The following is an 18,414-nucleotide window of genomic DNA, read 5'->3' as shown; positions in this document are numbered from 1 at the left end:
GACTCAAGTCAGGATAAGGCAAATTGATAGTGTAAAAGTAAAATTATCTAGATCTTGCAAAGACGCTTTGCCAACCATTATATAGCAAAAGTTCAAAATCTCAAACTGTGTGTATTTATATTGTGGAGAATGAAAAGTATATTTGAATGTCGCATTTTCTCTTGAAGTATGCAGTGAAATGCCTTTACACTGAGCAATTCTTCAACCTTGGAGATTTCAACCTCTGGCTCAATTTATTACATTCCCTTTCCTGAGTTAACAGGCCTGCTTTGTCTCCCTTAATCACAATCACCTTGCAAACTCTCAAACCATAACCTTGGCATCCTTTGGTTTTATTCTTCCATGGGATGTGGGTGTTAGTGGCTAGATCAGAATGTATTGCTCATCCTAACTGCCTTTGAGATTGTAAGGTGAGTAACATTCTTGAACCATTCCATTCCTGCTATAACTTTTAAATTGTCCCTTTAAATTGTCACCTTAAATTTGTTTCACAATGTTCCCAGTGCTGCAAACTTAATGTAAAGTACTTCTATGGCCCTTGATTTTCCTAGTTCGTTATCCATTTCACATGGTGTCTGCTTGCTATTGGCAGCAATGCTCAATGCAAACTGCAAGCAGTCTGTTTCTTTTTCACTGTTCACATTTTTGCCCCTAACAAGAAATGCTTCTACAGATTCTTGCTTCTGATGGAATCTTTAACTGCTGGATGAAACTAGAATGTAAGCTGTTTCTAGCTCGCACTGCTTCTTCTGTGCTTCCTGATTTGGTTTGATTTATTATTGTCACATGTACTGAGATACAGTGAAAAATATTGTTTTGTGTGCTAACCAGACAAATCATATCTTACATCAGTTCATCAAGGTAAGAAAAGAATAAAAACTATAGCTTTACAGCTACAGACAAGGTGCGGAGAAAGATCACCTCTAATATATGAGAGGTACATTCATAGGTCTGATAACAGCAGGGAAGAAGCTGTTCATGAATCTGTTGATTTCTGAAGAAGGGTCTAGGCCCAAAACGTCAGCCTTCCTGCTCCTCTGATGCTGCTTGGCCTGCTGTGTTCATTCAGCTCTACACCTTGTTATCCCATGAATCTGTTGATATGTGTTTTTGATCTTTTGTATTTTCTGCCTGATGGAAGAAGGTGGAAGAGAGTATAACCCTGGTGAGAGAAGTCCTTGATTATGTTGGATGCTTTCCCGATGCAGCAGGAAGTATAGACGGAGGAAGGCTGGTTTTCATGATGGACTGGGCTGCGTTCATAACTCTCTGTAATTTCATGCAGTCTTGAGCAGAGAAGTTGCAATACCAAGCCTGGTGCATCCTGCTCAGATACTTTCTATGGTGCATCTATAAAAATTGGTAAGAGTCATTGTGAACATGCCAAATTTCCTTAGCCTTCTAAGGAGGTAGAGGTGTTGGTTTGCTTTCTTGATTGTAGTGTCAACGTGGATGGACCAGGATAGATGTTGGATATTTATTCCTAGGAACCTGAAGCTCTCGAACATCACCTCAGCAGTAATTATACAAATAGGGGCATGTCCTCCTCTCTACTTCCTGAAGTCGAGAGGCTAGGCTTCAGCCTAGAGTGCTATTTCTCAATTGTTGGTCTTTCCTTGAGTTTCTGCTGATTTTTTTTTTAAATCAACACATTCAGTAATGGTATTAGACACCTTTGGAAAATGTGGGGATTGAATCTTGGTCTCCTGGTCCAGTAGTATGGACATTACCATTGCATCACAAGAGGCCATGATGAGTTTTGCTGAGATACTTTCTAGTCAACCTGCTCACAGGTCTTTAAAGCAGTAAGCTCACTTCATCTTCTGGAAATTCCTTCTCCTGGATCCAAAGGAATCTTTCACCACTTACCTCGTGATTTTAAGAATGATACACACCACTGATTACCATGTGATATTTGTGGGTAGGGGTTTTGCAACCACCTTTCCTTAGCCCAGTCTAAAGTCTTATTTGGTGTATAGTAGAAGAAAATCAAACATGAATAAGTCTCAGCAATATGTAATTTATTGTATGGTTATAAATATGTCCAATTTACATTAGTAAGATAAATGAAGACTGAGAAGACTTTTAGATATAAATATGTACTTCACAAGATCTGAAGATGTTCTGCCTTATCCCCACTCAAGCCAGTATGACATTAGCAGATTAGGTGGAGCTTAATGCAGTTTCAAACATTAACTCTTTCAGACCCATTACCGTACACTGTACATGTGAATGATGCTGAACATCCGAACTAATGCTCTGTTTTTTACTGCTCTTTTCATGGGATGTGGGTGTTGCTTGAAAAGACAATGTTTGCTGCCCATCGGTAAGGGACCTTGACTGAAAGCTCAGTAAAGATAAGCCCATCTCTGATTGCTTCCATAGATTGTTCTCCACACACGTCCTACTTCCCCTCTAAACCCTACTTTCTCCCTTATTTGTGCTGAATGAAACTCTCTTCCTTTTCAATTACAACTACACTCTCAAAATTTCTCTTGCCAAACTTTGTCCCTTGTTTGCCACAACATTATTGCAGATATGGAGCTGCTTAGCTACATCCTTATCTCTATCTTTGATCACCTCACACCTACTAAAACCCTAGCCATTCTTTGATATGGACCTATATCTGCTCTCTAAAACCAAAAGACATAGACTTGAACAGATATGGTGGCTAGCTGGTTTAACGACTTATGCCAGGTGTGATTGAATCACTAAAAACACTATCATATCGTTCTTTCAAAACTAAAAACTAAGGTAAAATTATTCATTATACAGATCATTCTTGAATACAAAGGTAACTCACAGTTAACCACCAGTACCCTTTCTGGATCCCATGTTGGCTGACATTGTAAATAGTTCACTTCCTTCAGGTGCTTTCCATCTCTCCTTCAAATTTGCTGACATTACATTGCTTGCTAAAAAAAAACACTTAACTCCCTTACCTGTGCAAGCTATCAGCTCATTTCCAAACTCCTTTTCCTGTGCCAAGTTCTTGAACATGTGGCACCTCCAGAATGAGTGCTCATCTTTGCTGGAATTCCACGTCTAATTCTTTACAATCATCTTCCCCTCCCACTTCACCACAGTGCCTTATTAAAGTCACAAATGATATCCTAAGTCACTCTGACCAAAGAAAGCTGTCCCTCTTCACCATCCTCAACCTTTTCACAGTCTTTGACATGGTTGATCACATCATCCAATCCCACTGCCTCCACTGTTTTCCAAGTGGGTGGGAATCTTGCTGCCTGGCTCCATTCTTATTCACCTAAATGTAGCCATAGAATCAGCATCAATGCCACTCCTGCTGCTCCCCTAGTGTCGTTGAAAGAACTATCATCTGCTTCCTCCTATTTCTCATCTGGATGTTGCCAGCCTGTAGCATCAGCTTGTAAAGCAGTGTCAGTTTCCACATTTACACTGGTGGTGTTTGGTTTTACCCCTCCACCACTTCTCCTGACCACACACACACATCCATAGCCCCCCACCCCCTGTTTGCCTAATTGTTGCCAATCTGATATCTGGATGAGCAGAAAATCCTCCAATTAAATTTTTGGAGAATTGAAACCATTGCCTTGGTCCCTTTTCCAAATTCTATTCTCTTGATTCATAGAATTATTACAGCAGAGAAGGACGCCACGTGTCCTGACAAGTGCATGCTGGTTCACTCCAAAGGTAAATCAGCTTGGCCAACTCCTTACTTCTACAACACAGCCTTGCAAACTATTCGCTTCAGACAATTATCCATTAGCCCCTTGAAAGCCATGAGTAAATCTACATCCAGCACACACTCGTTCAGTGCATATCAAACCCTAACCACTTGCTGTGTGAAAAGGTCTTTCTTCATTTTGTCTTTGGTTCTTTTGCTATTCACCTTAAAATCAGTATCCATTGGTCACCAACTGTTCCACTAATGCGAACAGCTTCTCTCTATCTACTTTGTCCTGATCCCCCATGACTTTGATCCATCTCCTGGAAACAGCCTGAGCCTAAACCTCTGAGTCGAAAAGGTTGGAATTCAGAGGAACACCAATTAAAAGGTAATTGGTAAAAGGACCAAAAGCAGCATGAGTGATTGGAAACTGGAATCCACCATCTGGAAGGGTGGTAAAGGCAGATGCATTCACAGCTTCCAAAAGGGAATTAAGTAAGTAATTGAATAAAAAAAGAAAATTGCTGCAGGGAAACGGCGAGGGAGTGGGTTACACTGAGTTGCTGTTGCAGAAAGCCAGACCTAACACAACGGGTCAAATGCTCTCCTTTTGTGATACAATTTTCCTATGATTCATACTATTCACAACCTCAGTGTGATATTTGACCCAGGATGGTCTTTTAGCTGTATGTCTGTGTTGTCGCTAAGTCCACCTATTTCATCTCTGTCACATCAACTAGCCTCACCCCTGCCTCAGTTATTCTGTTTTTGAAACATTTATTCATACCTATATTTTGTTAAAAAACCTGTTTTACCATTCTGAAATATTTCTGGCTGGCCTCTCATGCTTATGCATTATTCTGAATCTAATGTTAGCCAAGACTATTTTGCCCACATCCTAACTTGCACCAAATCTAGCTGATTTACAAACCCCGTTTCTGCTCGTTGAGATGCAATGACTTGCAGTTCAGCAAAACCTCAATGTTAAATTTCTCAAACTTGTTTTCAAATCTCTCCATGGCCTCACCCTTTTTCACCTTTAAGATATTCTCTATAATTTACCATATTGATCAAGTTTTGGTCATCTGCTCAATATTTTCTGTGCCATTCAGATTTATTCTTTGCTTTATAATGCTTTTTGAAGGTCTTTGGGAAAGGTACTGGATAAATACAGATTTCTATTGATGGAAAGATCATGGTCAAAAAATGTCTTTGTGTAATACTCAAAGATGTACACCATTGGCTCTGAAAAGGTATATTTTCAGAAACAAATCATTAAATCTGTGCAAATAAAGGTTTTCTCTTACAACTAGACAGATACACAAGAATGTCAGTAAAGTAAGCTTGCTTCTATTTGTCCTTTGCTTTTAGGGTAGCTAAAACTATTTTTAACAGTTACTTGCATCAAAGCTTTCTACCAGGGAATATGGCAAAATGGTGGTTTCTTTCTGAAATATAAATACTCAAACATGCACACTGATTTACTATTTATTGTAATGGTTTAAATAGATAGTTTCACAGGGGAGATTGGCTAACAGTACTTTAGATGTGGTCTTTTCTTCCTTGAGATCTGAATTGCTATTTCACTCAGACAGAACTTTTGCACTCAAATATGAATATTAGAAAGCATCAACAGAGGAACAGTAAAACAATTCCATTTTTTAAAAATATGGCAAATTGACCAATTCTGCTTTCCCAAAAGGAGCAATGCTCAGAGAAGCATCCCCATCTCAGAGTTACCTGGAATGCAGGAGCATTGACTTTACCCAAGCACCTATATATGTGTGACATTTTTTTAAAAAACTAAAGTGTAATGTTTAGTAATCCATGCTTTTCCATAGAGCATTGTTCTTCTCTACCTCTCTGTGTTACGACGTTTCAGATATTCATTTACTCAATGTGACTTCTGTATCTTTTCCTTCTCTCCCTTTTCTAAGCCTATTTATTTTTCTTATTTTGCAACTTGCAGCACAGAAACTGGCTCAAATGGTCTTTGCAGGGTTTTTTTCTCCCCCTAAAGCCTGCTTCCATGTCTTTGTCCATATTTGTTTCCCATTGTTCTTTCCGTGCATTTATGTTTCTCTCTCTCACTCTCTCTCACCCCCTCTGTCTCACTGTTCTACCACTCTGGGATAGATTGAAAAGGAATGAAAATCAGACAGCTTCTAAAATGGTTGACAATTAATTCTACCAGGTTGCACTCCTTCCCACAGGCTGAAGAGGAAAATCTAATTCTATCTGGTTCTTTATATTCACTTTGAACCTGAGATTCTTGGGATGTGAGAGGGCACAAAGCTTGATTCCTAGATGCTGGGGAACAAAGTTAAAGTTGAACAAAATTGCAATGAGACACTGCCTCAGTTGCACTACCTCTAAGTTCTGATGCTAATCAGTTAATTAGTTCATTATATCTGAAAGATTTTGGACTTTAAATGGGAGACTTGCTGTCCTTCCCTGTGAAATCCATTCTTGGAAGGCCTGAGTACAGTTGCTGACAACTGGCAATTGTGCCATCAAAACCTTTAAAAGGGCTCCAAAGTTAACATAAAGGCAACTTTTCCTTGTGAAGATTAATGAAATTCACTACAACTTTAGCTGTTCTTTTTTAATCATTTCAGTGAATGTGGATATCACTTGCTGGGCCAACATTTATTATCCATCCCTAATTAATCTGGAGAAGATGGTGGTGGTCTTTGTCATTGAACTGCTCCACCTTAGCTCACAAATACACTGAATATATCCCAAACCATTTAATTTGAACTCTGATTTAAGCTGATCTTTAGATTATATCATGTTTCTAAGAACTACAGCCTCCAATATCTCTGTAGATTTAAGAATATACTGCCAAAGTTTGTCATATCTCTATTGCAGATGAAATCTCAAAAGTGGGAATCGGGGAGAAAATTATCCACTGATTGAGACATAGCTAGAACAAAAAAAGAGAGGATTGTAGTTCTAACAGTTTAATTATTTCAGTTCCAGGTCATCACCTCAGGAGTTCCTCAGGAAAGTGTCCTAGGCCCAATCATCTTTAATTGCTTCATCAATGACCTTTCCTCCATGCTAAGGTCAGCATTGGGGATTTTTAAAATGATTCAGCAATGTTCAGTGCCATTTGGCAATGAAGCAGTCCAGCTCTGAATGAAACAAGACCTGGACAATATCCAAGTTTTGGCTGACAAGTAACAAGTAATATTTGCATCATGTATGTGCCGGCAATAACCATCTTCCAACACGAAAGAATCCAATTATCTGCCCTTGATGTTCAATGGTATTACCTACCATCAAATCCTTGGGAAATTACCATTGATTAGAAACATAACTGGATCAGCCACATAGATAAAATAGTTACAAAAACAGCTAGGAATTCTGCAGCAAATAACTCTCCTTCTGACTCCTCAAAGTCCTGGCACTCTTTTCCCAACAGCACAGTGGGTCTATCTACTCACCATGGAGTACAAGTATTCAAGAGGACAGTTCACCATCACCCTCTCAGTGGCAATCGGGGATTTTGGGTAACAAGTTCTGGCTTAGATAGCAGTACTTGTTACACATGAATCAATAAATAACCTGGAGTCATCTTATGCATTAGGGAATGCTACCACATCAACAGGAACTCAACCTGTGAAAAATAATGGTGCTCTATCACTTTATGCCACAACAAATCAATACACTACCATGTTACTTTACAGATAAAAGCAAAAGTGAATCCTTACCAACTTCATATAGTGCAATAAAACCTCCTTTTGAGGCAGAAATGTCTGATTCAAATTTAATCCACAGTTTGTTACCATTTGTAGTAATGGGAGCTGGGAGGGTGGAACCACAGAACTTGTTGATTAGAGGATCCAGCTCTGTTTCACCATCACGAACCTAAAATCCAAATAAAATCGAGTGAAAGATCAAAAAATACTTTTCATAAGAAAAGTGCTTCAATGGATCACCTAAATGGGGTGTGGTCATCACTCAAATCATAATAACTAAAGCAGGTCATTGGATAAACAATCAATGCTTAAACAGACACTTGTTAATACTAGTAGTTCTCAAATAAAAGCAAAATACTGTGCATGGTGGAGATTTGAAATAAGAACTGAAAAGGTTGAAGGAACTCAGCAGGTTTGACAGCCTCAATGGAGAGAGAAACTTAAATCACTGCACAGAAGACAGTATTCCATCATCAAGTCACCCATTATTTTCATGTGCACAATGTGGCCAACCAGCTCGGAGTCAGTTTCCTTAGGTAAAGGGATTCTGAATCCCCTGTTTATGTTCATCAGCCAGGTCTCCCTGACCCAGGTTAACACACCAATCAAAAACCTTGCAGTCAGTAAGTTCCACCTGGTCCCAATCACTACAAAAACAGACTAAATGTTACGAGTCCAACATGGTTCTTCCTCAGAACATTCAGTATCCACAAGAAATAAATCTTTAAACAAACCTTTTAAAATGATTTGATCTTCAGGCATCCTAGCTTGGATTCCTAATGAAAAATCTTTTGATCTCATCAGATATCAAACCGTTGATGGAATACTGGATTAATCCAGGAGCTGGAGGCTTTAAAACCAGGGGATCTATTTCACCTCCCATACCAGGTATTGCCTTCTCTTACATACTCATTCATTCAGGACAGATAAAGGGATTGGCAAGACCCATGATGAGTATTTTTAGTTTCTTGCGCTTTCTTCAAACCCTTTTTATGCTCTTACATATACTCACCCACTCTGAAAGGACAAACGTTGCCACATGTACAATTAAATAAGCTATTCTGTCTTTTACATTGAAGAGTCCACTTGCGAACAAGGCCAGTTCCTCAAATCACATTTTTTAAATTTACTCACAGGATGTTGGCATCACTGGTTAGGCCAATATTTATTATCTTGCCTTGACTGCCCTTGGGAAGGTAGTGCTAAACTGTCTTCTTGAACCACTGCAGTCCATTTGGTGCATGGTGTAAATACTGTTAGGGAGAGAGTTCTAGTATTTTGATCCAGCAACACTGAAAGAATGGCAATACATTTCCAAGTCAGGATGGTGAATGGCTTGAAGAGGAAATTGCAGGTGATGGTGTTACCGTGGATCTGCTGCCCTGCCCTTCTAGGTGGAAGTGGTTACGGGTTCAGAAGTGCAGTTTTAAGAGCTATGGTGAATTTCTGCAATGCATTTTGTAGATGGTACACACAGTTGCTACTGAGCTTCTGTGATGGATTTAGTGTTTGTAGATGTGGTGCTAATCAAGCACGCTACTTTGTTCTGGATGGTGTCAAGCGTCTTGAGTGTTGTTGGAGCTACACATATTCAGGCACTGTCCAAGTACTATTAAGTTAACAGTTGTTGGGGCAACGTCACGAATTCTGTCCTGGCATTTTAAATGCACAAGCACTGACATGGATATATTGAGTTGCAAGGGATTAGTTAAACAGTTATAAGACTGTTAGCAGTTGTATCACTGTCAGTCAAGAGAATAAAGAACTAGCAGTGGAACAGATGAAAACCTTCATTCTCCAAGGAGAGGAAAGAAAATGAATCCTCTTGGCTTCAGGATTCCGGAGGTAAGACTTCAAAAGGGCAAAATACTCAAAAGCATCAATGTCATGTTTTCTCAATTATGATCAAAATGTGATTAAATAGGAAGATTCCCACATTGCTGTCATGTTCAGAGGCCCCGGACACTGTGACAGCTCAGGAAATTGTTGTAGCATCAGGATCTTGACAAGATGTTATAAGCAGACATATGATTTCTGGAGAGGAAGCTACCAATGCTATAATAGATGCTTAGAATCATCGTATCTCTACAGTGTGGAAACAGGCCATTTGGCCCATCGAGTCCACACCAACCCTCTGAAGAGAGAGGGGGCATTGGCAAAAATGTTGTTAGCTTTCTGTTCACAAAATCTGTTTGTTGTTTCTTGCTGTTCCATAACCATTCAACCTTCCATTTTTTGAATACTTCTACTGGGTTGCAAAAGGCACAGAGTTGCTGGTTCACTTATGCAAGGTCTCTTACTTAGCCAGTTCAAAGTCACAACTGGCAGCATCTGCTGAAGAGAAAATAAGCTGGTTTCCTTTAAGCTTAAAGTGGCTTACTGCAAGGAACTGAAATAAAGAGTTTCAGGCTACTGCAGACCTGTTGGTTTCTCTTCTGGACTGACTAACTTTTCTCTGTCTTGTTCACAGCCCAAGTTGTTGAGCTACCTGACAACTAATCACCTTGTTGTTGGCAGGTGGAGGACCTTTGTTTTGATAACTGGCCCCTACTCCACAAACTAATCAGCTTTATTCATGAACAATTCCTCAGAACCAGTTTAGTTGGCACATTGCTGGAAAACACAGCTACACAAATAGTGTTCACAATAGATATCAAATTATTTGCTATCAAAACAGATAGCCATTCCTGTAAATTCCAATCTTTTAAAGCAATTCTTTCTGATTTCAGTCCACAGTTATAGAAAGCACAAAAATAACAAGATATGGTCTTTAAACCATGCACTTAGAAATACTGTCTCTATGCCTCCCATATTTCCTAGCCATCCTACTCACAAGGCTGTAATATATGCCAAGCCATATTCCGATAAGGAGATATTATTTCTTAATTTTATTCATTCGTGGGATGTGGGCATCACTGGCTGGCCAACATTTATGGCCTGTCCCCAGCTGCCCTTGTGAAGGTGGTTGTGAGCTGCCTTCTTGAACTACTGCAGTCCACATGATGTAGACCTTGTTACAATTGATACAATTAAGTAGCCTGTTTCAGAGGGCAGTTGAGAGTCAGCCACTTTGCTGTGGCCCTGAATTCACATGTAGGCCAGACCATATAAGGATGGCACATTTCCTTCCCTGAAGGACATTAGTGAACCATACGGATTTTTTTGACAATCAGTAACAGCTTCACTATCATCATTAGACCCTTATTTCCAGAATTTTAAAAATTGAATTCAAATTCCCACATCTGCCATGGCAGGATTTGAGTGTGGGTCTCCAGATCACTGGCTGAGTTTCTGGATTAATAGGATAGCGATTACACCACTAGGCCACGATCTCCCCATGGTTTGTGACATGGTTACCACGAGGATCAGAGGATGAGCTATAATTCTTGCACAACTGCTCTCCGTGATAGATAATCATAGGCTTCAAGATATATGGCTCTTCTTTTTATATCTTATCTGACAGCCTGCTGCAGGCCCCATCTGCAATCAAGAAAAGAGACCCTCATCTGATTCCTGTGTGAGTGTCATTACATTAGCACAAATAAATATCCATTTTAGTGCTTTGAAGGTTGCATAATAAATACCATTATAATTAACTATAATGAAATAGCATAAACACCGTAACATAATAAAGCAACTAATTTGTTTGAAAAACATTTTGAAACCATCAGAATTCTCAGATGATGACCATATCTATAATATTCCAACCAAGAGCAGTTACATTTATACTGATAATTTCTTTTGCATTAAACTGCAAAATAACATTTCTTTGACTTTCTCTGCCTCACTTCATCAATTTCTATACTATTTGTGACTACAATTAGCACTGTCAAAAATTCAGAAACATAATAAGCTAAGGATACACATCACTGGATAGAAGAGTTGAAGCTATTGGTGAATTCTTTTATGTGTTCTATAAGGGATCACTTTCCTTTTGGAAATACCACTCAAGTGGAAATAATAAAATGCATTATTTGGTCAAGATTTGGCCTTCTGGGGGATTTTTCACATTATTTCCACAGCCAGGCTAAAAGAACATTAAAAGATTTTTAATGCAGTGTGTCGATTGAATATTGATAAAATAATTCTGCAGTAAGAAAACATGCAATGTCTCCGACAATGCTGTCATATTCCCTGCTCAGCCCACTTCGTCCAGATTCAATGGGGAAGGGGAGTGCATGTCAAACCATCATTGTGCAGGATGTACGTAAGCCACAAATGTCAAACAAAAGACTCATATGCAGTATGCAGTAATTATATGAATTGGAATATTTAAGTGGAGATCTCAAAAATGTTATCAATACATTGCTGTGATTTAATTTTGAAGCAAATTCACCAAGGGATTTCAGTCAGTCCTATCGAGACAGTTATTTTTTTCAATCAAATCTTTTATGGAATCAAAATATACTTTTTGGCCACAAGTCTAGTCATGGGAATTTTCTGAAACACTGTTCAAAGGAATAGACTGTCTTCTAATCAGATTAGATTCACGGATACAACAGCTCTGTGCCTAACAGACAAAGTACTATAATTTTTAAAAAGTGCTGGTAGCTATAATGCTTTTCATTCTCTACAGTAATCCTCCCCCAAAACACACATGTACAAACTTTGAAGCAAAGCTTGACTCCTTTTTGTGGGAAACTACACATTTAATTATGTGGTGTCCCTCCAGATTTGCAATGTGGTTCCTACCACTGCACTATTATTTTGAGAAGGGCAGGGATCAGTAATGCTTTATCCAGATGCAAACTGCATAAAGAAGGAATCAAACTTTGCTGGACTCAAAACTATCTATTATTTTGCATGATTACTGCAATTAGTCGTTTTTAAAAACACTGAGCTCAATAAGTCCTGAAAGGAATCCCCTAGAAATACTTAATCTGAGGTCAGTAACAGTGAATTCACTGGCTGGTTGATGTGAAAAGAATGTGCCTCATAAGAATGTACTCATAGTGCTCTGATTGTACTCACATTTCATTGCTACAGCAACTACAATTGGTTTGCTAAATTATCTATTCACATTTCAGAGCACTCAGGGCTAAAAGTCCATGAGAGCATACTTGTAAAGTGTATGGAAGGCATAATTTACCTCTACGGAGACTGAGGAACAGCTGTTGTTGGATTCCAAATCCATATATGTGAACTGGAGGTGGATGCGCTCCCCAGTGGGCTGCCGGATAATGTAGACACATTGCCTGTTGCTGGGATATGCATTGGGCCAGTTGGGGGTGGTGAGAATGCCCTTACTGTCTTCATATGTTCCTCCACAGGCAGGATCAACTATTTGTTAAGATAACATAGCAGACAACTGTTAGTTCAACCATTTGTTCCAACATTACAGACATTTGTTGCAGCATTAGTTATTTTTATTGTCCACTAAAATAAGTGATGAGAAAGTAATGGCACAGGAATTCCAGAAACTCTACCCACTTCAGCATGAAACCAGAGACCCCTGTCCCGAATCTTGGGAGAGGGGGTCTATTTGTACATCTTGGCATCAGTAGTGCCTACCTTGGCTCATTTCCCTTCATCTTTCCAAACTTTGAACAGTGCCTTGACACTGCACCAGAAATCCTTCTCAGGCTCAAATTGGCCAAATTTCAAAAAAGTCTGGTAAGTCTTCAGTTCTAACAGGAACCGCTGTGTCACTTGAAGCAGGGATATAAGTGGTATGTCTCTCCACTGATTCTGTCTCACTTATTGTGAATATTCTTTTCTCAGTTTCAGCATTTCTTTTATACAAATGATACTTGCTGAAAATGAAAAAGTCAGTTTCTTTGAAGTTGATGTGTGTCCAAGGAGCTATTCCTAACATATCAAGCAGCAGGAAGTGAAACTAAGTTAATAAAATCCATGAGGTCAATTGTGCAAGTTCTTTCACAATTGTTGTGTAATAGCCAGTTCCTCTTCAGGAAAGATTCTGTAAGGTCAATGCCACACGTCTCCTTCTAAATTGACTATCTAAACTTAAATCTATACAAAATAAAAACCAAAAGAACTGCGGATGCTGTAAATCAGAAACAAAAACAAGGTTGCTGGAAAAGCTCAGCAGGTCTGGCAGCATCTGTGGAGGAGAAAACAGAGTTAACGTTTCGGGTCCGGTGACCCTTTCTCAGTTCCTCAGAACTGAGGAAGGATCACCGGACTCGAAACGTTAACTCTGTTTTCCCCTCCACAGATGCTGCCAGACCTGATGAGCTTTTTCAGCAACTTTGTTTTTGTTCCTTGTGTTAAATCTATACACCCTGGAATAGTTACATGATCTATTCACCTTCTCTACCTAGACTGATCCTTAAACTGTAATCAGATTCCTAATGGGACTTTTTCTTGATCAGTTCGTTTTTTTTATTTTACAATCCTCAAGAGGGCATGGCAGCGAATGGCACAGATGCTGCCAGATCAGCTGAATTTCACCAGCAATTTCCGATTTTGTTTATGAAGGCTGTAAGTTGGCTTTACATAGAAAGAAGTAGTGATGTGATATCACATGTCCTGGAGCACTTTCCTGGCCTTCTCTATCCCCAGTCCACTGAAAGGATCAGTAAACCTAGACCACTACTACAATAATGTCTAAAGCTTAGATAGTGCTTGCTACATTAATTCCTTTATTCATTCACAGGATGAGGGCGTCACTAGGCAGCATTTATTGCCCATCCCTAATTGCCCAGAGGGCAGTTAAGAGTCAACCACATTGCTGTGGATCTGGAATCACATGTAGGCCAAACCAGGTAAGGATGGCAATTTCCTTCCCTAAAGGACATTATAAACCAATTGCAATATTGGTAGTCTCCTGGGCTCCCTCCATTCACACAACAGTCACAGATACTGAGACAACAAGGTGTAGAGCTGGATGAACACAGCAGGCCAAGCAGCATCATAGGAGCAGAAAGGCTGACGTTTCGGGCCTAGACCCTTCATCAGAAAAGGGGGAGGGGAAGGGGGTTCTGAAATAAATAGGGAGAGAGTGGAGGCGAATAGAAGATGGATAGAGGAGAGGATACGTGGAGAGGAAACAAACAGGTCGAAGAGGCGGGGTCACAGATACTCATCAGTTTACCTTGCTGTGGTATTCGACACTGAGGGCCTGTCCACTCGTTAGTGCAAATACAGGAATAACTGTTAACACCATCAGTACAGCTTCCACCATTCTGGCAGGGGTTGCTGGCGCATTCATTAATATTCTCAGTACAGTTAGTGCTGGTCCATCCTGGATCACAAATGCACACATAACCTGAAATTGTGAACTGAATAAAGTAAAAAAATTAGGAAAATGTGTAATTTCTTGTGAACTGAATGTTACTTCTAGTAATTTCTTTGCAACTTCTCTGGTACCGTTGTCATAACATCACAGTGTATGTTGCAGAACTCCTGCTACAATTGTAAACTGAGTTTCTGCTGAATTTCTGGTGAAGTGATGGCAATGGATCAGTGCCAGTTGCAAGAAATTTCCTTGTCCATACACAACAGTGGCAAAACCTCCCTCCGTGGACTAAGTTACACTCTAAAATCTTGGTTTGTTAATTTGTTAATTTAACAAAATTGTTAATTTTGTGCTTTCCTTGACTATTCTATGACAATAATGAAACATGAATGGTTCATCATTTGCAACTGAACCTCAAAATAAGCTTCTGGTTGGAAACATGTCCCAGCATGCATTTCATTTTTCTTCCTATAATTATTAAAACAACAGTCCAGATATACTTTGCAGATTTCTTCCACATAACTGCATGAGATTTTATTTACCAGTATACCTCATATCATACATTTTTTAAAAATCTTCTGTAGTTGTAAACATTCTTCTGTAAAAGAAATTTGTTATATTGTAGAACACTTTTTTTTAAGCTAAAACTAGAAAAAAAAGAGCGATTCAGGTTCAGAATTCTCCTCTTCCTGTATCCCATTTATGAGAGAACCTGAGTGAGTGTAATGGCAGCCATTATGTGTTGGCCTTAAGCTTGCATTCTGCACAAGGTCTTTCTGTGTCAAGAGAAAAAAAAATCATCCACCTCCAAAACCACACAAACATGTTCATCATGCCAGTTCAAACAACACAAATTTCATGCCATGACCCCATATGTACCTCAACTGCATATTTTTTTTTTAAACTGAAAAATAGATGCATTAAAAAGAAATTGTAACATCTGTATAGTTACAGAAGTAACTGGGTGTCTGCAGAATGAATCATTTTCATGTTTCATATCCATGTCAATACTCTCCACGTTTTACTCAAATGATTTGCTTTTGTGTTTATATAAGTTTTCTCCATAACATTGCTGAGGAAGATTTTGACAAAATCTTTTAGAACTTACAACACACTGCCCATTCGCACAGGGATTATCATGTTGACAGATATCATTGAGAAGAACACAGCCACTGGCTCCATAGCCATTCCCAATGTAATCAGGAGGACAAGTGCAAGTCAGAATGTTATCTGAGATAGAAAAACAAGGGAAAATTAGTACTTAATTTTATGTTAAGCATTCATAAAACAATCAATAGTTGATTCATTGTAAATTTTTATGGGCCACAAATTTAGTGTAAACTATAGAGTGCTCTGTATATTTGGGTATGAACTTTACACACACTGGAAATGGAATGGCAGATAGGGGTCATCAAATTGGACACTATGGCAACAGCATCATACCTCTAACCGATTTCATTTGGAGCAGGAGAGGCATACAACACCCCACACTTGTCCATGTGCCAGTTGAGGTCCTTAAATAGTCAATTAATGACTGCCTAAGTCTTCCTCCAGCAACTGTTGGGATCTTTCTTACTCTCTTGCCTTTGATTTGTTCACCTAGCAAAACTACAACTCATCTTGGCTGTTGGTTCTTCTTCATGCGATTTGTTAATGTCCCAGCAGTGGTCATCAGTCTAGTTGGCACTGCTCGGACAAGATAGTCCAATGGTCGTTAGATATCCAAACACAGGTGGCAACTCCCAATTGGACTCTGTACCCACTTAAAATTCAGTCTTTAGAGATTATTAGAGATAACAATAGAATTCAGATGTAAGTAACATTTTCAAGAGGAACAAGTAATGACTTGATTTTGGAAAACTGGATGCCCAATAATAGTGTCAAGTTAGGAAAACCTTGGTTGAGAACAAACATCCTGTCTCATTATTTCACCAATCCATGCACAGGAGCCCATCAATTTTACTGCTGAGTTTTTCCAGCAACTTTGTTTTTGCATCAGTTTTACTACCCTCCCTAAGATCCAGTTCTCTCAAAATGTTTGTTAAAGAGCAATGTGTAACCATTCTGTTAGTACAAATAATGCTTTAATTCCAGAAATGTCATTGTTTTAGTTTATTTCCAAGTAACGTCCTCATAAAATGATTTGAGTCAAGCCATACATTCTAAATAGTGTACTGTGTTCACTGAAATGCTAGAGGTGTGATATTTTTAAAACAGGAAACTTAGAAATAAGTATAAAATAATCATGACTGCAGTTTATCTTACAAGATCTGAAAAAGTTTTGTTTTAAATCTACAAACACTATGTAGAACAAGTTCACACTACAATCAAAATATTAATCATATCAAAGACTATTTGCATCTGAAATTTTTTTTAATGCAAGTAGAGTTAACAAAACTGGGCAAATGACAGCCTTAACTCAGCTGTAACACTCTTGCGTTAGAAGGTTATGGGTTCCATTTCTACTTGAAAGACTTGAACACGTAATGCAGCCTGAAACTCCCGATAGTACTGAGAGAGCAGATGAGATGTTAAACTGAGGCTCTATCTGCCCTCTCTGGTGGATAAAAGTTTCATATGAAAAAGGGCAGGGCAGGTCTCCCTGTATCCCTGTATAACATCACAAAACAGATTACCTGCCAGTTACTTCATTGCTCTGTGTGGGAGCTTGCTGGATGCAAACTGCTTGCTGAGTTTTCCACATTATAACAGTGATTACATTTCAAGAAGTACTTAATTGACAATGAAACACTTTGGACTATTTTGAGGTCTTGAAAGATGCTATATCAATGCATGTTCTTGCTTACTTTTATGTTATTGCTTCTCCTATCAGGATTTCTATCTCTTTTGGTTTTGCAGCCACACTTTCCAACATTAAAATCAGCTGGAAGTTAATTTGCAAAAATCACAGAGGGAGCTCGACACCTTTGCAATGAACTTTTATTGACATGTAGCGTGCATATTGTGGTCAGTTCAGACCAATGGTGTTACACAAGCACTGAAACATAGAAAATAGGTGCAGGAGTAGGCCATTCAGCCCTTTGAGCCTGCACCACCATTCAAAACAATCATGGCTGATCATGCAATCTCAGCATCCCATTGCTGCCCTCTCCCCAAACTCCCTTGATCCCTTTAGCTGCAATGGCCATGTCCAGCTCCCTCTTGAGTATATCTAATGAACTGGCCCCAACGGCTTCCTGTGGGAGAAAATTCCACAGGTTCACAATGCTCTGAGTGAAGAAATTCTTCATCATCTCTTACGCCTTATTCTTACACTGTGACCCTTTGTTCTGGACTTGCCCAACATTGTGAACATTCTTCCCAAACTAGCCTGTCCAGTCCCTACAGGATTGTATGTTTCTATGAGAGCCCCTCCTCATTCTTCGAAATTCTAACAAATACAACCCCAGTTGACCCAGTCTTTTCTCGTATGTTAGTCCTCGATTCTGAGAATCAGTCTGGTGAACCTTTGCTGGACTCCCTCAACAGTAAGAATGTCTTTCTTCAGACTAGGAAACCAAAACTGCATACAATACTCAAGGTGTGGCCTCACCAAGGCCCTGTATAATTGCAAGACATCTTATTCCGATACTCAAATCCCCTTGCTATGAAGACCAGCATGCATTTATCTTTCCTTCCTACCTGCTGCACCTGCATGCCGACCTTCAGCAACTTTTCCACTGTGACACCCAGGATTCGTTGCACTTCACCTTTTCCTAAACGGCCACTAATCAGATCATAGATAGTAGGAACTGCAGATGCTGGAGAATTCGAGACAACAAGGTGCAGGGCTGGATGAACACAGCAGGCCAAGCAGCATCATAGGAGCAGAGAGGCTGACGTTTTGGGCCTAGACCTTT

The 18,414-nt window shown here is 39.3% G+C and overlaps 1 protein-coding gene across 1 annotated transcript in view; it reads right to left on the bottom strand.

Moving 5' to 3' along the window:
- Nucleotides 1-18,414, bottom strand: part of cubn (cubilin (intrinsic factor-cobalamin receptor)) — a 266,050-nt gene that overhangs the window by 221,216 nt on the left and 26,420 nt on the right. The window contains exons 6-9 of the mRNA XM_048606979.1: nucleotides 15,663-15,784; nucleotides 14,399-14,597; nucleotides 12,443-12,633; nucleotides 7,366-7,522 (exon numbers count right to left, since the gene is read on the bottom strand). Coding sequence (XP_048462936.1) covers nucleotides 7,366-7,522; nucleotides 12,443-12,633; nucleotides 14,399-14,597; nucleotides 15,663-15,784 — 669 coding nt within the window. The remainder of the gene's footprint in view (nucleotides 1-7,365; nucleotides 7,523-12,442; nucleotides 12,634-14,398; nucleotides 14,598-15,662; nucleotides 15,785-18,414) is intronic.

The sequence above is a fragment of the Rhincodon typus genome, chromosome 2 (assembly GCF_021869965.1).
Source record: "Rhincodon typus isolate 14 chromosome 2, sRhiTyp1.1, whole genome shotgun sequence".
Lineage (NCBI taxonomy): Eukaryota > Metazoa > Chordata > Chondrichthyes > Orectolobiformes > Rhincodontidae > Rhincodon > Rhincodon typus.
This window is presented reverse-complemented; position numbering and strand designations above follow the sequence as displayed.